The following is a 21,039-nucleotide window of genomic DNA, read 5'->3' as shown; positions in this document are numbered from 1 at the left end:
CAGAATCCAAAGCAGGCTCCAGGCTCTGAGCTGTCAGCAGAGAGCCTGATGCAGAGCTCAAACCCATGGACCATGAGATATTGACCTGAGCTGAAGTTGGACACTTATCCTCTTGAGTCACTCAAGCGCCCCAACAGTGATCACCTTCTTAAAGGTAAACATGAATTTACGTATTCATGAGGGCAAGATGTACAGTGAAAATTGTTGGGCTTTGTTAAAAAAAAATTATGAGACTTTATTTATCCTGGGTAAATGTAACTGGTTTCTTATAATGAAATGGAAGCAGGACAGATTAGCAGTGTTGAGATCTGAGGGCCACAAATTTAAAAGAACCTGAATTCACGTTAGAAAAGGAATACCAATTCCCAAAGGAAATGAGTTTGGATGGAATATGATAGAAGAGGACGGGAGAAGACAGAACAGGATGAATAAAGCACCTTCATGTTTATTAATTTTTCTAGAGAAAACCTGGTCAGAAGCCAATGTAACTACAGAGAAGATAAAGAGGAAGGGCTATAAGTGAAATGAGATGCTGCCTTTGTTATCCCATACTGAACTACTCTCATAACACAGGTACTTGGAATTTTTTTCTAAAAGTGATGGATTTTAAATTGCTACCAAATTCCAATGTTTATGTCTTTTGTTTTCAGACTGATAGCTAAATGTATGCCAAATAATACTGAAATATCTATATGAGTCATCTAACACAGTTTATTCTTAGTAAAACACGAGCTTAGTTTTATGTCATATTTCTGAATCATAATGATACTGCAATCCCATCTTAAAGTAAAAACCTCCCTTAGTCCAAACTCCCCTTTCACGTTACTGTCCTCTCTCTCCATCCATACACAGTGAATTTGTCTCAGTTCGACTCTCTGTTCAAACACAAACTTCTAAGTCTTTCCTAATCATCTTTCCTAAAAATATACCTCTTCTTATTCTACTTCACAATTGTCTTTATTTTTCTTTATAGAACTTCCCATGGTAAGTATGATGGTTTACTGCCTAATTCCCCATTTGACTAGAAGATCTATAAGGGCAAAGCCTATTTTTAGTGGTTATATCCTTAGTGCCAAGAACAGGGTCTGGCATATAGTATATATTCAATAAATATTTGATGGATGAATAAACAAATAAATGAATAAACTGATAAATGTTACAGCCATTCTTTAAAGACCTTATTTCTGAGAACAGTTTTAAGTTCACAGAAAAATAGAGAAAGGTATAGTGTTTTCCCATATAATCCCTGATCCCACACATGCATAAGCTCTGCAATATCAACATTCCTTACCAGAGTGGTACATTCTTACAATTGATAAACCCACATTTACATTTAAATCATAATTATCCAAAGTCCATAATTTGCAGAAGAGTTCACTCTGGGTAATATACATTATATGCATTTCGGCAAATGTATAATAGCATGTATCCATCATTATAATATTATGCAGAGTGTTTTCACTGCCCTAAAATCCTCTGTGCTCTGGCTATTGTGTTTTTAATTTCAAATTCCACTTGTTCATTACTGGTTTACAGAAAAATGATTGGCTTTTATATATTAACCTTGCATTCTATAATTTTGCTATAATTGCTTATTACTTCCAGAATTTTTTTGTTTATTCTTTAGGATTTCTTTTTGCATAGATGATCATATCATCCATGAAAAGACAGTTTTATTACTTTCTTCCCAGTATGTATGCCTTTTATTTCATTTCCTTGTCTTATTGTATTGACTAGGACTTCCAGTATAATGTTGAAAAGAATAGTGAGAGGGAGCATCCTTGTCTTGTTTCTAATCTAAGAGGAAAATCTTCAAGGTTCTTACCATTAAATATTTTATCTGTAGGACTTTAATAGATATATCTTTATTATTATTATTATTTTATCAAGTTGAGAAAGCTTCCTTGTTTTCTCAGCCACTTTTTAAAAATCTTATCTCTAATTCTTCCATGTACCACAATCCAGCTCTTTCTCAACTCTAGCAAAACTGATCCTGGCACTATGATCTCTCAGTGACAGATAATCAACATAAACATTTATCTTGGTCAACTTCTCCATTGTATTTGACACTGCTGATAATACATTCCTTGACACACGATTTGCCTCTCATTTTGGGGGTGCAACATTTTTCTGGTTTCTCTTTTGTCTTTTTGACTACTCCTTCTCAGAGTCCTTTATAGATTTAACTTTTGCTACCTACTGCTCAAATATTGATGAACTTTCATCAGTTTCCAACCTTTGGTCTTTTAAAGAAAAATTATTCTCCATGTGGCTGATTCATATAGTCCCTGACTGTCAATAACTATCTGTATAATTATAACTTATAAAGCTATGCCTGATTTCTTAGCTAGTAGCTAGCAAATTCCTCCAATTCTAAAAGTACAAATCCTCTGTATGTCTTAGTATAAAGTCCAAATTCCTCAAAACATGCAGAATCTGCCACGTCTCCAAATTTATTGGGCTATAATGTGTCTTCCTTTTAAGCTCTAGCCACACTGAATTTCTTGCAGCTCATGGAATCATAACTTTTCTTATCTCTGATCTTTCCTAAAAATTATTTCCAATGTTTGAATACTTTTGGCTTTCTGCTTGCTAGATTGGAATTAATCTTTATAATCATGTCAAGATTTTATTTTTTTGAGCAGGCATGCATTCCCTGACATCTAGCTTATCATAAGGCACCTGCTTTAAATTCTTATGACTCCACATACTTCTGTTATCACAATACCCATCATATTCATCTATTTATTTACTTAAGTGCTTTCATGGCTAGATGGCAATTTCTGTAAATTTGTTTACCACTGCATTCCATCAGATATGTAACTATTACTTACCAAGTACTCAATAGATATTTAAGAATATATGAAAACTAGGATTTTTTAAGTCAATCGCTTATTTTGTTTTCTTTAGTTGCAGTAATATACTACATATTTGAGTTGTAAATGTTTATACTTGTTATTATTTTACTGGGTTAATTTGATGGTGTATACAAGAGAATTATGCCATAGAACTTGTACAATGTAATAATTTCCCAAAATTTCACATATGAAATCTAAAATATTCACTGGTAATAGAAATTTCTGCATAAAAAAAACTTGTCAACATTTGCCTCCAAATTACACAGTGCCATCCAGGAATGTGAGCAGGTCATTGAGAAGTAATTTGGGGCTTAACAACATGGTGGTCTATCTACAAGTTCCCTGGAGGAAAAAGACACCATCTAGCTCACATCTGTGCAAACATTGGTTAACCTGGCTGATGTCTTCACATCTGAGGATGTGAAGGAGTTTTGTGTTTTTGTTTTTGTTTGATTTTTTTGTTTTGTTTTGTTTTTTCTTTCCTTTGATCAGGGAGATGTTTTCCTATTGCCTTTTGCAGCTCTCAGACGTGAGTTGTAATAACTCTAAGAGGCTGAGAAGATTGAATTGTGGAGGTATGTCTGTATAGGGAGATGTGTGTGGGAAAGAGAAACAAGGAGAGAGATAGGGAAAGAGAGACAGATAGAGGTAAAAGATGGATACTGGAGTGTATAGACAGACTAAGAATTAAATCTAATAAAAGCAATGTTGTCTAGTGAGTGAAGTTCACAAACCTGAGTGAGTCAATTTCTTGAAGCCTCCACACATAATATAGGAATGTAAGCGATATGAGGATTGATTGCAAATGCCATATTTTGTGCTTATCTGACTCTAAATGGTTTGGGAAAGAAGAATAAAAGTACAAAATCGGATAAGAATCTTTTTGAAATAAGTAGCATCAAGAACTTAAAATAAAGTTGCTACAAAATAATGAGGTTTGAGGTAATATCAAGTAGTGATTTTTATCTCTAAGAATAGTGAATATTTGAAATTCTCCTTTCCAGGTGTACTACAATGAAGACAGTATCTGTTTGACTGTAGAATATACAGAGTAAAACTAATTTTTACAATTGGGATCAAAACAAAACCAATACAGAAAAGATTTTCTTTCCTTTGGAAATTAATAATAAAGAGATTTAAAACTTCATATAATCACAAAATGTATATGGCTTAAAGTTTAGAAGAAAGTTTGGACACATCTCCATCTTTGGGGGACTAATATGTAAGCTGATGACACCTCAAATCTCTGTCTTTTAATATATTACAGCAAAATATCTACAACTTTCTTGTGTGTAGGGAGGGAGTGGGTTGTATAAAATTCTAGTATACTCTATGCTTTCTGCACTGATGCTGTCTAAAGCTATAGAAACAACAACAGAAATGTCCCACCAAAGTAATCAATTTTTTCAAACTAAAAATGCAGGATGGTCTTTAATGATCTAACGTTTCATACATTTTGTCCCAGTAAGTAGTTTTAAAAATATAAAAAAAAAAAACCCTCAAGTAGGATAGATACTAAAAGCATTACTAATACATGTTTTTACTTAATACATATTCAGTTTCCCCTTATTATATGCAAGAAAACATGGAGCTGAGAAAGAGGTGATAGAAAGGCATGTAAGGAAATACATGTCTGTTGTAAAGAGGCATCTTACCTGACAACTGTTTGATTTCCCCTTATTTTCTCACATTCTAAAAAATTATTTCAGAGTATAACAAAGTTGTATCTAAGAAACCATGGACACTTTTAAACTTTTAGGGCACTTGTTTTCTATTATTTTAATGTTAGACATTAAATTAGAATTGGTATAACTAATATGCTTTGCTAAATGACAAATCAAATATAAAATAAAAAAATATATTTCTTACAATAGTTCCTAAATGCATACCATGGAAGAATGAGGTTGCTTAAAACATAATAAAATCTAGAGCTTAGATAATATATCATAACTACCATATTTCTGAATATCACAAATATTTTAATAATAGAAAGTAATGAATCTGAGCAAAATTTAATTCTATAATCATTTTATTCTCCACAGGCTCACTGAACTACATGGAATATGACAGTGTATCTAGTTTTTAAAGTGTTATTGCCCATATTCTCATTCTTCTGATAAAATGATAAAAACCGAATTAATTTTAAAATATGGACCAAAGAATTAAAGAATTTACTTAAGAAATCTATGAAGATACCAATTTTTAAATTATTTTAAGACATTTGCCTCCTTAATTCCAGATTTGGTTCTTAGAAATAGCAACAAGGGGCGCCTGGTGGCTCAGTTGGCTGATCGTCCGACATTGGCTCAGGTCAGGATCTCACAGTTTGTGAGTTTGAGCCCCCCCTCAGGCTCTGTGCTGATAGCTCGGAGCCTGGAGCCTGCTTCGGATTCTGTGTCTCCCTCTCTCTGCCCCTTTCTTGCTCATGCTCTGTCTCTCTCTGTCTCTCAGAAAATAAATAAACCTTAAAAAAATTTTTTTTGAAAAGAAATAGCAACAAAAACATCACACACTACAAATGTAAGGCACTGTCAATTTCAGGTTAGTGAGCTTAAAATACAACACTAAAGTTTTATTTTATTCATTTATTCCTGTTGGGAATATTTATGACTATAATTTTCTTCAGAGATATAGACTTTCCTGAGGATATGGCTCTCATATTAAACCCTGAAATTCACCATACATATTTGGAGACGGGGTCAAAGTGGTTACTATAGTTTTATTTCTGTGGCACTGTATCAAACCCCTGAAATAGCAGTGAGTTAATAAAAGCCTTAGAAGAGAACTAAATTTGAAATGAATTAAATGAACAAAGTACCTTTTTAAAATAACATACTTAACTTTTTCATATACCACACAGTGATATTAATACATATAAAAGACAAGAAAAACACATTTAACAAATAAAGCATACTAAAATCCAGTAACTAGTAGTCAAAATGGCAAGCTGACAGTTTCATTTAAGGAATCTTTCATTCAATCAATAGTTATTGTGCTTTTACTATGCATAAAGGTACTAGGTTAGGTGTATCAGACACAATGATAAGTAACTCAAACTGGTCCCTTACTACAGTCACTATTACTTCTCTTCTTCAAAATTATTTTTCAAAGGCCAGCAAAACCTCTGAATTTTCCAAGGTTTATGCAGGTTGACAGAAATTTAACCCAAAACACATTTAGTTTTCCTATGTTAAACAGATACGGTCTACTTTTTATTTTTCTTGGTACTGATGTGAAAAAATATAGAAAATTTTCAACCTTAATCATGATATTGCCTTTAATCAGAGAGAAAATCTCTACACAAATTTACACAGGGCTAAATTATTTAAAGTACAGCCATTTCCTTAATGGGAACAATTTGGCAATTATGGAAGTGATCCTGAATCCGTAAGTATATATGCCAATGAAGTACTTCACAGATGAAAACAAATTTGAAATATGATCAATGACTAATGAAAACTTGCAAAGCAAAGTTTTAGAGAAGACTCTAAGGAACAATGCAGCTGAAATATAATCTTTCATTTATTCAGTCTTGGAAAAGTAATGATTAGAAGAGCTACAAAATACAGATATTATCAGTCACTAAAACAAGTTCTATTTTATTTAGAGAGACTAATTTAAATAAATTGACTTAGGAATTATTTTTCAGTGAGAACAAACTTTTAAATGTATTCAATATTAGAGAGATAAGAAATGTATTATATTCAATTAGTACTTGTAGTGACTTTGAAATATAGTGTTAAGCATGAAAACATATTTTTAAATGATTTGCGAACACCATTAATAAAAATATAATTTAATTATAAAACATAAATTATAAAATTGAGAGTACTATAGAGGAATAAACAGATTAGCAGCATATAGCAATCTTGTATAGAATACCCATACTACACCACACCAAATTTGGCAGTCACTCATGCAAACAAAGGGGGTAACTACTGAAATGCTTAAATCTTGCACTTACCAACCTCCACAACACTAGAACAGTTGGGATCTGTGAAGCCATCTGGACACTCACAGGAAAAGGAATTGTCAGACAATCCTGGCAAACAAACACCGCCATTTTCACATGGATTGGGATCACAAATATCACCTGAGAAATAAAGAAACAGAGAATGACTTTTCACTTGCAGTCTTAGGCACTGAGATGTACTATTTCATACTCTATTTTCCTTTAGTAGAGTCACCACACTGTTTAGATTTACAGATAAGGTATGCAAGACCCATTTGAAACCTTGTACTTTTCAAAGACATGATATGTAACATAAAATGAAATTTTCTATTCAAACACTGCATACCAAATAGCATACTAAAAGTTATTAACTCATCTTGGGGTTCCTCCATTACATGTCAATAAAATATTGTCTGATTTGTTAAAGATTAATTGAAATATGTCTACTAGAAAGATTTATTAATTACTCCAATAAAAAAAAACTTTTTAAATTCATACACTTAACTCTGTAACTTTGCAATTTCTCTCTCTAAAGGGGTGAGGTTTATTTCTGGGCTTGTCCAGGTGACTTGCTTTGGCCAATAGAATGTTAGGAGACTTGAAGCCAGCCAAGGTTTGAAAAAGCTCTTGAATATTTCTACTTCTTCAAACCCTGTCAGGACCATGAGAATAAATTCAGGCTAGTTGGCCTGAGGTGAGAGAAACGTGTAACAGTAAGAAAGACACTGGCACAGAGAAGTAAGTTGTGCCATAACTAGAACCTATAATATATGGCATTGGCTTTGGTACTGGGTGGAAAGGCATCAAGAAAAATGACTAGAGGAGCCTAGAGAAAATGTGAGGCTATCCATGTTATGTAGAGAAAATCAGCTGGTAACGTTGTTACCTGAGAAAAACTTTAGTGACAGAAATATACTTAATGACTTTTTACCTATGAATAATGAGATTTTCAGGCAGAATATTAAAGTGTCAGTTGGTTTTTAATAGCTGCATTGATACAGTACTACAAGAAGAGACATGCTAAATAAAGAAATGATAAGTGTGAAAGTAAAGAAAAGGAATATAGAGAGGAGGATTTGTGATAATTAACTGACCAACCAACCAACCAATAACAACCAAAACTATCTCAATGCCAGCCTCCCAAACCAGTGTAAGATCAAACCTGGAGCTTTGTCAGAAAGACATGGCCTCAACATAAATATAAAATTAAGGATATGGCTAAAAGGCCCTTGTGAAAATATTTCAAATAATTCAGGTACAGCCTGAAGACTCTCTCAGCTAAATAAAAGGGCTTCCAGAAGTCTTAAGGGTATTATCTCTGAACAGCCTGACACGCCCAGTGTACCACTGATTAAGTCTAGAGTGAAAAGCAGGCTTCAAAGTCATGAGTGTGATTTTATTATACAGACAGGATGTAAATCAGATTCAGAGAAACCCATAGAGTTTTAAAGGGAGCTTGAAAGGGGAAAGTACCATTGCCTGATCAAGAGAAGAAGGTTTTTCAAAGTTTACAAAAGCATCTGTGTCCCAACTTCCTACCACTTTCTGTTTCTTGGGAACTTTATTCCCTTATAGGAGACTTCCCAAGAATTATTTCCTATATTTTCTAGATTAACCACTCTAAGACTTTAGAAAAATAAAAATGGAGGGTAAGATTTTGGTCACATTTATAAAGCAAGTCATTAGCTATATTAAGATGATAGATAAAAATACTAGCACTGGGATGGCCATAAGAAACCAGAGAGTCATGAAATAAGTGAATAAATAAAAGAATAAATATGTGTTGGAAATACCAAAGAATTTAGCATGGCTAGACAATGGATTACTTGGTTAGGAATGGCTGAGAAAGTATAAATACGTCAGATTAGTAAAGATTAAAAAGTTAACATCGTAACTTATAAGGTGAAGAGCCAGTGAATGCTTTTAGCATGTATTTTAAAGTTTTGACATGGTCATATCTATATTTTAAGATGACTATCCTGGCAGCATTTTACAGAGTGAATTTGATTGGGGGACTGATTACTGAGATATTTCAATAAACTTCCTATGTCTTTATATAACTAGCTAGCCATTCCGCCATTCCTCCATTCATCCTTCCATTAGTCCCTTTATCCCTCACCCCCACCCCCCCATTGCTTGACTACCTATTCTATGCAGGCACCAAGGTCAGTGCTGAACATACAGAAGCATACAGAAGTAAATAAAGATAGTCTCTACCATTAAGAAGTATAGAGCCTAATATGGGAGATAAAAAAGCAAGAACAACTACCATACATAGTAAGAGCTGTAATTAGTCTACACAATCCAAAGTGTAGGATCAACAGAAACTTCTAAAAAGATTCAGTGCTGCGAGGTGATACAACACAGGAGGAAGTACCTGCTCAACATTCTAGGCAAAAAGAATAGCACATACAAAGGAAAAAGATCATGGCTTATTCCAGGAATTTCAAGCAGGCCACTATAATTAGAGCATAGATGTATATGAGAGATAGAATGGAGCTCAGAAAGTAGCAAGGTCGTGTAAATGAAGGCCTTATGTGCTGTGACAAAAAATTTGAAGATCCTCTTCAAGCACTGGAAAATCAGAAAAGGACTTTGTACATGGGAAAATATACGATCACATTTGTGTTTTGGAATGATGACTCAAACAGCATTGTATTGGATCAAATGGAAGAGTCACGGTTTAGGGCAAAAGAACTAAGCGTTAAACTCTTGAAGTAGTCCTAGCAAAAACTGACTTTCTCAACCCTCTTCAGAGATAGCTATGAACAGGGAAAGCAATGGAAGCATGATCTAATTCCAATTCAGTTAATAAATACTAGGTAATAAAACAGGAAATTAAAGTCCCCCCAAATCACTACTATTCCTCCCCCCAGATAATTAATCTAGAAACAAAGGCATTATTGTTGAGATTTTCTATAAAAAGGCAATCACCAGTTTAAAAGCGAGATCATCACTCTGTGCCCTAGACATGAGCAAAGCAACGCAGCTTTGTACAGTCAGACTAACAACACTGCCATCTGCTAACCCTGTACATTCCATGGAGATGAGTAGTAACACCCAAACATTTTTTTGGATGAAACGTCAGTCATAATGCTGTGTATTGTCAGTACTACAAAAAGGGGAATTCTATATTCCCTAGACCAGGATCTGTTGTTGCAGCAATGTCAACAGATCAAGGCACATTGTAGATGTATATAGATTCATTTGTACTCACAGAAGCAATGTCTACAGTAGAAAGGCAAGGCATGAGTGACAACCCAAAGGTTCTCAAGCATACAGACTACACTGATACACTTTTCTAAAATCAAGTACCTTTCATTATCGCTCTCACTCCTACAACCAAGTTCCTGCAAAATTTATTAACTGATGTGAGCTTAACAGCCCAGATAAACTGAGCGACACACGAGGCTGGAATGTCCAGTCCCTTTGATTATCCCATCATGATGGGAAGTCTTGGTGTCCTAAGAAAATTTTCTTGGCACTTTTGATACCCTTTCTAGGTGATAATAACTTAAACTAACCGGTTTTCTACCATTTGACCAGGTGCGTCTGCCAGCCATATGACGCTTCTGTAATCAGAATCAGACAGGATGATCTGTTCATCTCTCACTAGATCTTGTAGACACCAGCTGTTGTTTAGCTGACCTGTTTATTCTCTCTTGTCCTTGTACATTTTGTTCTTTTTTGCTTATGTCTACTTAATTCTAATAAATTACACTTGTGAAAGTTCATCTTATATTTTTCCCCCTTATTGATATTTACTCAGTGTGTTTTTGAAAGGTAGAAAAGAGGTAATAAATTTGACCAAAATGTATCTTGAGGTAGAATCACAATGTATCTTGAGGTAGAATCAAGATAACAATGTGATCAAACTGATGTAAGGGTTGAGAGAGAGCAAGGAATCTGGGTTGATTTCTAGAGCTTTTATCTGTATGACTGAGTGGTCACCTTCATAAGGAAATATAATGGATTTAGTTTTAAAGAAATTATTGTGTTTGAGAAGTTTGCATATTCCCTTTCTCTTTATCCCCCTCCCTCCCTCAAAATAAATAAATAAATTTTTAAAAGAAAAAGGGAAATTAGTGCTAGGCCCTTTCCACTTCAGTATAAATATTCAGCTTATTCGCTTAGGGTCTCATATGTCACGGTCTGTCTGAGATTAATAAAGGTCCCCACAGGTACCTGTGTTAGATGGACAATGTCAACAGAAAACAAAATTTTGGACTTGGATAAAGTAGAGGATAGACAGCAGAAGCCCATCACACATGATTAGGATTATTACAGACTGTGTTTTAAATCTGCCTCCCCACATCTAATTATTAAATACACCCCTGTGTCAGGTGGGTTCTCCATGAAGTAAATGCTAAGAAAAAGTTAAGAGTGCAACAAGATTAAGAAGTAATGCCTGTGAAAGAAAAATGAGGAGAAAGCAGAAATGGGCAGGAAAAGCCTTCATCCTGTGATGCAGATCTGACACCTGTGAAAAGAAATGGGGAAGGGGGGTGTGCAGGGATTGAAGAAGAATCAAGCAAGGGAGCCTCAGTCTGTAACCCAAACTTGATGAAGTCTTAGCCAGCCCACTAGGAAGCAAAGATTACCCTTTAGAGGAATCCTCCAAGGGCATAAATGACCAGGCACTGGTGCCCTTGCCATGTCCAATCACCAGCTGGAGGTGGCCTAGGCACAGGGTGGCTCTAAAGCTCCAGTGAGATCCTGGAAGTGCTGCAGAAGATTTGTTGGAGGTTAACTACATTCCTGGCAGCTGGACAACTTCTTTTCTTGAAGGGATGCTGCAGCAGCACGCTTCCCTGGGTGCCACACTCCCCTTTCTCTCTCAGGACAGTCCTAGTTAGGATCGGGTACATAGACACCTCAGTCAAATATCTGATCATATCTGAGCCTGTTGTTTTCTCTACTGACCCATTATCTCAATGGTTTGTACAGATGAAGCATGATCATTTAAGTAGAAACAAATCCTCAAGCTGAAATTTCAAGTCCAATTAAAATGCACTGTAGGGACTTCTGATTCCTTGTCATTTCAATTAACCTGAGAAAGCATCAGCTCAGGTAAGATTCTTGATTAAAATGCAAGAGATCCCTGGCCTTCAAATCAGCACTTTTTGTCTGTTTGTTTATTTCTCAATGGATGAATTGGTAGAGTTTTTTTAAGACTAAGATGGCAACCAGTACAAGAAGGCAGGCTCACTATAGGAAAATAGGACAATACACAATTTCATGGTTCTTTATTCCACTGTCAGCAGGCTCCTAAAATATACCTCTGCATATTGTAATCTGTGTGCAGCGTTATACCTTGATGCTTCTTGGCTGTCTGGCCTCACCTGCTTTAGATTAGGACAGATGTGTTTAATTTGAGTCTAACTATGTTTTATGATTCCATCTGCAGTTTATGGCAGACTCAGGCAAATTAAGCTGATGCCGATTTGCCTTTTGGCAATAGAATGAAGCAATTATTTTTCCCAGGGGCAAGAAATCATTGCAGGCTAAATTTAACTTCTTGTTTGCCTGGTCTTTCTCTCACTCTCCAGTGTTCTGCTTGGACTGGGATCATCCTGTCTGAGTCCACTGCCTATATCATTCTTCTCACTGGCCCACCACCTGTTGCCAGTCACCTGTCCAAGGTGATTCGCAGATTGTCTTATTACAGCTCATTATTAATTTGCAATCCATGATCGTTTAACCTACATAGCAAAGTGTATAGGCAACTATATCATGTAGCACTGAAGATGATGCAAAAAACCCCCCAAAAAACCTGAAAGCCTATTATCTATCTATACCTTTATGATGGTGATTGTGTTTGTTTGTTTGTTTGTTTGTTTTTTCTTCTGTGAGCTCAGTATATAACTATGCAACTTCTAATGCCAAGTAAAGGAGAAAATTCTATGTTGGCCATACTCAGGGAATCAGGTGGACCGAAGAGCTAATTTTTCTCATCCATGTTTAATCTCTCAGATGATTTATGCATTTGGTTTTCTTTATATATTAGTGCCCCTCTCCAGTTCACAGATCAGAGAATCACCAATCCATTCATCATGTATTGATATTCCAGGAAACACCGTACAGGCTGGGAATATAGCCTAGATGAAGACACATAAGGTGCCAGTACTCTCAAAGTTTATATTATAGTGAAGGGAATGCATAATGAAAAACTAAGAAATAAGAAAGCAAGGTATTGGTCACTGTAATAAAAACCATAGGAGGAGACACAGGAGAAGAATAGGCTGGTGGAAAGGGCTGTAAAAAGAACTGGTTACTTAAGATAAACAATCAAGAAAGGCTTCTCGAAGGAGGTGTCACTCGAGCTGAAAACTGAAACATGAACACGTGCCAGTCATGTTAAAACCTAAGGAAGAGTCTTTTAGGCAGGGGAGTAGCATATGTCTGACCCTACTGAAAGGTAAGAGTAATGAACTCAAGAAAGTGAAAGGAGGCTAATGCATTTGGGACCCGGTAACAAAATGTCTCTAAAAGTTTTTTGTCAGCAATACAATTTTAGTAGGAACCAATTTATAACTTAAAGCCCTACATTTGACTGTCTGTCTTCATGATAACCAAGGGCATTTCTGCTAAGCTTATTCTTAATATTTATCAAACATCTACTGAAAATATATTATTGTATTTACATGCTAACCTTCTTATGCATTTGCATAGTGATCTTTTTTACATATGAATATATCTACATAGTACTACTAATGTATTCATCTATATACATGGCAATGTAAATATAGCAATCATTTATTTGGAGGAACGCATGCCTCCCCATTTTCTCTGTTCCTTTAGCAGTGCTAGATGCCACCCTGCCCTCTCTCCATTTCTGCAAAAAAATGTGTACGCTGATGTAAAAATAAAAACAAAATAAAATGGTAACATATCACTCAAACAAGTTACTTCACCAATACAAAATATTATTTAATTTCTTCACTATCTTCCCACACTAAATGTGAACAATATTACCATACATATTTATGTGTGAGAAAGTAAAACACAGTAACCAGTTAAACCCATGTTTCACAACTATGACAATTCTGGTCTGTGTATTACAACCTCATCTTCAGTTTATTGCTCTCCCACTGAACTTGGTAGCTATACTCCTATCATTTCATTTACAAACTGAAAGAAAATAAAAGCTTTGTCTTCAACTACACAAACTAGAATTATAACCAGTCTGTAAACAGAGTACTTGGCAAAATGAGCCAAGCATAGTACACAAGTAAGCAATAACTCTAGTTAAAATGAGATAAAGTTCACAGGAATTTCCATACTCAACCTGGCAAAATTCCTCACAGAAAATTTTAGTATCCTTATGACTTACTGCCAGCAAAATTGTACACAACAAAATAAATGTCACTTTTGAATCAACCATAGGCCTCTCAATTTACTTTCGGGCCTCCTGAGTCTCCTGAGAAACCATTTGTGTTGAATATTGAAATTTCATTGCTGTATGTTCTAATAAGTTTGATGCACAGATTTTTATTTTAATGCCTTCATTCATAAACTAAAGCTTATGAGTGTGGCCAGTTTAAATTTCATAAAAAGCTGGTTAAAAAGGTTTGATCTGATTGTTAGCTTCATATGTGCTTTAAAAAATAAATTCTAGTTGACATTTCAGACCATTACTGCAATTAGGAGGAAGAGAGAAAGAAATAAGAATGCCAATAAGAATAAGTTTATCTACATTGATAGGATCTGCCATTTTACTAGAAAATCACTGGACATACTTGCGATAAAAGACCACTAATGCTATACCCTGGGGTCTACAGGGTCCCCAAATGACCATACTCAGCTATGGAAGACACCAATATAATGACTGAGCAAAGAAACTTCTTAGACTCAGAGCCACACTAAAGCTAACTTAAAGCAGATTATCTCTCAGCTGTTAGCCAGTGTTTATCGCACTATTTCCAGAGACATTTTTCTTTTTAGATAAGGTTTTAAATGCTAAGGGAGTACTGAAGAGAATTATAAGAAAATTAGCAAAAATTGTTGAGTATTGACAATGAGAATTTTGCATCCTTTAACACACAGCTTCAATCAAGGCCAACTGCATGAAAAGACAAAACTATTTCAGGCTCTACATTTTGAAAGAAAATCTTTGGGCATATTTTGTATTTTAAAACACTCTGGAGAGTCTCTTAAAATAACAAAATCTAGAGTTTTTAGAATTGAAAGGGACATCAGAAATGATCTAACCCAGTGGTTCTCAAAATTTGCTGTATATTATAATCACAGGGGAGCTTTTCAAATTCTGGATGCCCAGTCCAATTAAATCAGAATCACGGAGGGTGGGACCCAGCCCTCCACATTTATTTAAATTCACCCAAAGATGTCAACTTATTAAAGAGAAGGAAAAGAAGTCATATAAAGTGAGGAAGGAAAGAAAGAAGGGGAAGAAGGAAAGATGGAAGAAAGAAAGTTCATACTTTTCAGCTTTCAATTGAGAGAAAAGCAAATGAAGAAAAATACTTGACTAGCTTTCTTTGTTAGTATACTCTGAGTTATGAAAAATTCATTTGCAGGAAGCCAGAACTGACAACTGGAAAATAAAGGTATACAGTATGTTAGAGAAATTAGAATGGACACCACTTAACACTAACATACATTGAATTCCTCTCAAATAATTAGTTAAAACTTTGTAAATTACCAGAAAATTCAACTATATAGAATTCTCAAGTACTGTTGACTATATTTCTACCTGTTGACTATATTATTTCTACCTATGAAGAATATCCATTTAGTCATTCAGTCAATATTTACTGAAGGCCATCTATGCTCCATTAAAAGTGATAACTGCTACACATACTATAGGACCTCTGACAGACAATTACTTGTTCTCTAGCATTTAAGAAAAGACACAAATAAGTTGGAAGGTAGTTACTACTGCATGTTAGGTCCAGGAACAAGAAAACTTGCCAAGGGAGTATGTTGGGGGGATGGAACACCAAACTCGGAACTGTGATTTAGGAAGCCTTCCCCAAATCAAGTGATTCCCAATTCAAGACGAGAGAACTAGTGGAAACCGGATAGGCAATGAGGTGGAACAAGTATGTGAAACCAGGCAGCAGAGCCAGAGCATAGGTTCAAGAAACAGGAAGAAACTCACTTTGGCTAGAGAGAAGAGTGAACAGAAATGGCAAGAGGCAAGGCTGAAGAATACAAAGTGCCCAGGATACCCAGTGTCTTGAAGACACTCATAAGAAGTCTGGCCATTCCTTAGCAAAAAGGACAGCCATTTAAGGGTAGTAAGCAGAAGGGCTGACATGATTTGGATGTCAAGTAGTAGGGAGAATGGATTACAAGGAGGCAAAATTTAAGGGTGGCAGATCAGTTAGAAAGTGGCAGATGTTATTCTGACACACACATTGCTGGCTTGGATTAGAATACCAAACACAGAAATGGAGAGAAATGGATCCCAAAAGATATACTGAGGGACCAAATTTATGGGTCTGATGGCTGAAAGGAAAGAGAACTAAACATTAAACCACATATCAAAATTCAGCAAAAAGTTCTGCCTTTCATTTTGATGGAAAACATGGTCTAGGGAGCAAGTTTGGGGATGGTGGTCAAAGGGGATGATGGATTCCATTTTGGAAATGAGTGGACCTAAGTGCCTACAGACATGCAGTTGGAGATATTCAGTGAGAACTTGGTTTTAGGACTTTGAACCTGGGGAGAAAGGTTTGGGCTAGAGATAGGTAAATTAACACAGAGTGGATTTTTTAAATCATGGAGATATAAACAAAAATTCTGAGAAGAGTATTGGAAACTTGGTCTAGAAGCCATATAAACTTGAAAACACTCTCTATTGCAAGCTTTCTAAAGTCAGAATCATTTCAACTTAGCAAATTCTCTCCCCTGTGCCAAAGATCAGTACCTGGCATACAGTCAACAGTTTCCAAATAAAAATCAGGTGGGAGACAGGGGTTGGAAATGTATTTAAAATGTCAGAAACCTAACAGTGTTTTGGTGCTAATGAGAAGCAGCTACTATAAAGAAGAGGTTAAAGATACAGTAGAGAAGGAATACTCAAAAGGTTAGGGAGTGTGAAAAAACATGACTGATGAGCCTCAGAAAAAAGACTGACAGAAAACAGTGAGGGCTCAGTTGAGTTTGAAAACAAGAATTGATAGCGGCAATAAGTACCCAATGAGATATCTGCTTCTAGGTCAATGCCTGGATGTGCGCTACAGGTAGAGGACAATCCAGGTTTGTTGTTTTGTCACATAGGTATAGCGATGGCCAACGGAGCAAAACGAGTGACACCTGGCTGCTTTTGATATTTTGAAAAATGCATTAAGATAACTTATTGAATTTTATACGCTAAGATAATATTTTTAATTATGCAAAAATTATAGACCCTGTGAATTGTTCCTTCAGATATTTCTGTTGTTCAGTTGACAGCAAAGGACAAACTAAAAGATAGAATTTTGCTTCTGTGTGTAAATAACACAGTACATCATGACAGTAACACTTAGCCCATCAATTCTTGTCAAGAACACAAACTCACACCGACTATAAAAACAATCAGGTGATACAAAGAGGATCACATTTAGTGCCATGTCTAACTATGGAAGTTTCACATTGCCTTCTTATCCAGATCTTAAATTGTCAGTTCTGCCTCTTCTTAATGTAAAGCTGCTCAGCCACCATATAAAAATAACTTCCAACGAAAACCAGTCGAAAACAACCTGGCAAACTTGATCACTTACTAAAAAATGGGGACCAAAAGAAAGAACAGGACATTTGTTAATCACTGGATAACCCATTTCATCTTTTTTTTCAGGCAGAAAGGATACGTTACAGTAAAATGGCATAAAAAATTTTTAAGTCTAATTTGTGTTTTATTTAGAATCTTGTTTGAAACAGTCACAATTTAAGACAGCAGTAGAATGACAGTTTCCAACTATAGCAGGGAAAAGCTGAAGGAATATCTTTCACTGTTTTAAGTACAGCCCCAACTATTTATTGCCAGATGTTTAAAGTAGTCAATCATGTCATTACATAACGTGTTTATAAACTTGCGCACTAAACCTGACTACATATGTTTATACATTTGGAGGCTGGAATAAAATCACAAAGATTAAAACTAGTCTTCTTCCAGCTAAAAATAACCAATAGACACTTATCTAATTTATGGAATGGACGTCATATTTTAAGTCAGATTTAGATCTTGTTTAATTTTTGTATAAAGTGAATGATTTGTATACAGTGAATATATATTCACCTTTTATAGCAATATTTTCACAAGAAAGTAACACTTTATAAAATAGTTGCTGAATGCTCTAGTTCCATATAATGTACACATTTTCAGAATTTAAATCTTTGTATTCACAGCCAACGGTCTTAGGAAGCAGAAACATAAATGACTTGGTTAGGCCACTGTCAGTAGACATGCTTACTAATCAACATGAGAACATATTAGCTCAGTAATTATTTTAACAAACATGGAATATCTTATTCAGATTTAATGACTATATGGCCATTGTGCTTTTCTAATGCAAGGCAGTTCCTGATAAGAAAAGACAGCTGAGCAATTAACTCAGTGGAAATCAGAAATTATGGGTGTTCTTGCTATCTTCTTGGTTTTCAACAGGTATCAGGCTATCGCTGTTAGCACTCCAATTTGCATCTTTATAGGGAACAGCCTGATTGTAATGACGGAAGCAAAGTGCCCTTTCTTTAGGTGTTCCAGCTGCCTTAATGGAACTCCATTCAGAATATTAGTGCTTTTATACTGAAAAGACCAGGGAAATACTTAGGAAGCTGGACTACGTTACTCTTCCAGCCTACCAAATAGAAATGTGACTCGCTAAAAGGTAACTATTTGGCACAAAATGGACAAATGAAAGAACTTGAACACATTAAAAAAAGAAAAAAAAAAAAAACCTTTGCCTCTATTCTATCAATAGTCTCGATTCTGCACTGGTATCCCTCCTGTCCTTGTTTTTGTGATCATTTGATACACACCAGCTTCTTCCCAATCCCTGATCGAGCCCAGACCTGAAAGTGAGGACTCAGAACCCAGCATCAGTTTATGACTGTTATTAGTGAAGCTCTGACCTTATTTGTCTTTCCCTTTTCTCATTGGTTTAATTACTGTCGATGCAATTTTATTAGTGACTCTCAAACATGGGTCATATAAGTGCAGTTTAGAATAATCTTGGATATGGGTGCCTGGGGGGCTAAGTTGGTTATGGCATCTGAGTTTGGCTCAGGTCATGGTCTCACGGTTCATGAGTTCAAGCCCCATGTGAGGCTCTGTACTGAGAGCTCAGAGTCTGGAGCCTACTTCGGATTCTGTGTCTCCCTCTCTCTCTGCTCCTCTCCCTCTCATGCTCTGTCTCTCTCTCTCTCGCCCTCTCAAAAATAAATATTTAAAAAATATTCAAAGACAGAATAACCTTGGATAAAAGGCTTCATACTACATAAACTGTTGGGAAACACCCTGCCCCACATTCCCCATGTAGCTCCCTTTTGACATACCTGTCTTGTGGCATCACTATCCATAGAATAGATCTAAAGAAATCATGCAACCTCTTCCTGAAAAAAATTTTCTGATACAAATTATCTGCTTGCTCAAATTTCCAAATTTCATATACTCTTGGAACCTTCTACTCCATCACTTGGCTAATCTGTTAGAACACTTTATTATTTTTTTAGTAATGTTAGTTAATATTTTTGTGGCTTAACTATGTGCCGAACATTATACTAAGTGCTTTATGAGTATTAATCTCATTAAATCCTTATAATACTCCTATCAGAAACTTTGCTGATATTAATAAGAAAACTCATTTTACATATGAAAGAATGGAAATTTACTAAAGTTGCAGAATTTACCAAAAGGTATAGAATAACATTGGCAAAGGGAGATTTACACACAGGCGGCATGGCTTCAGAAACAAGATTATGCATGTTTGGATGCTTTCCCTTGCCCCTATTCTCCTTCATCTTCTCTCTTCACCTCTTCAAGCTCTTCACCTTCTTCAAGTTCTTTTAGTTCTATGACTGGGCGTCAATTATTTAGTATTGTTGTGCATTGCCCACCTTTCATCCTTCAGATAACTTCAGTCTTTTGGTAGAATCCACCCATCACCTGCATTTCTGATCCTCCTTTGGTTTAAAATGGAACAATTCTGGATTCCATTCTGCAGTTAACGTAGCTATGTCCCTTACAATGAACTTTCTCCCCCATGTGGACAATGCTAACCACAGCTGCAAAGCAATGGCAGGCCTTTGATATCAGGCCAGATGCTAGAATAGACCACGATGCAAAAATATGCTATGTTGATATACTGACTCCTTGATGATATATCTATTCCTTAACATATAAATTATTTTTAATTAGATAAGTCTCTAGAGCCTGAGTATTGTAAAATAAATTCATCTATTCCTCCCAATCTTATCTGGAAAATTATGTAGATGACCAAAGTATTTGCATCATTGTTTGAGTCAAGGATAGCAAATCCTAGAATAAGCTCTGATCCAGAGTAGACTCAGCACATTATCTGGGGAAAGAGTTTCATACATATATTAAAATGAACTTATATAATACATTCTCTCTTATAAAAAAAAATTCAATGGTGACAATCACAGGGGCAAAACAAAATACCTGTGACAGAAATACAGCTTTTGGAAGCCTAAGGTAGAACAGCTCAGTAATAATTTGGCTAGAAAGAGTTCACTGTTCCCCATCTTGAAAGGGAGTTGTAGATTAATAAAGCACTAAACTGGAGTTTTAGGAATAACAAACGACTTTTGGACTAAGTGCCTTATTACTGCTTCTTTTCAGTTGTGAAGGATACTTTAAGCAACAGAGTAAGATTTCTGTGTGTAACATCAATCTTCTTTGAAGCCATGTTGTGCTTACAAAGATAAGATTATAACCAACTTCCATAAAAGAATAAAATGAGTCACTGCAAACTTTAGTGTAAAAGCATACTGATTTAAAGTAACATGGTGAGCAATTCAGAAATTGATATCACTATCATCCTAATAATACGGTCTGTATTCCACACAAAGCTACTCGGAACCCAAAGGTTTTGTTTTTTTGTTTCTTTGTTTTTCTCTCTTAGGGTTTATGATAACAATAAATACAAAACTTCTGTTTTACTGAGCATGTACTATGATCCAAGCACTTTTATTTCTAGAAAAAAATTAATCACCTATAGTTGAGGAAACTGGATAGCCACATGCAAAAGAATAAAACTGAAC

General features: G+C 35.4%; 1 protein-coding gene across 2 annotated transcripts in view; it reads right to left on the bottom strand.

Annotated features, from left to right (window-relative positions):
- EDIL3 (EGF like repeats and discoidin domains 3) overlaps positions 1-21,039 on the bottom strand; it is a 416,155-nt gene that overhangs the window by 287,141 nt on the left and 107,975 nt on the right. For both annotated transcript variants that reach the window (XM_019462837.2, XM_019462838.2), the window contains exon 2: positions 6,823-6,951. In XM_019462837.2, the coding sequence (XP_019318382.1) occupies positions 6,823-6,951 (129 nt within the window). The remainder of the gene's footprint in view (positions 1-6,822; positions 6,952-21,039) is intronic.

The sequence above is a fragment of the Panthera pardus genome, unplaced genomic scaffold (assembly GCF_024362965.1).
Source record: "Panthera pardus isolate Hobbes unplaced genomic scaffold, ASM2436296v1 HiC_scaffold_2, whole genome shotgun sequence".
NCBI classification, from domain to species: domain Eukaryota; kingdom Metazoa; phylum Chordata; class Mammalia; order Carnivora; family Felidae; genus Panthera; species Panthera pardus.
Note: the sequence above shows the minus strand (reverse complement) of the source record. Positions and strands in the feature narration are given on the sequence as shown.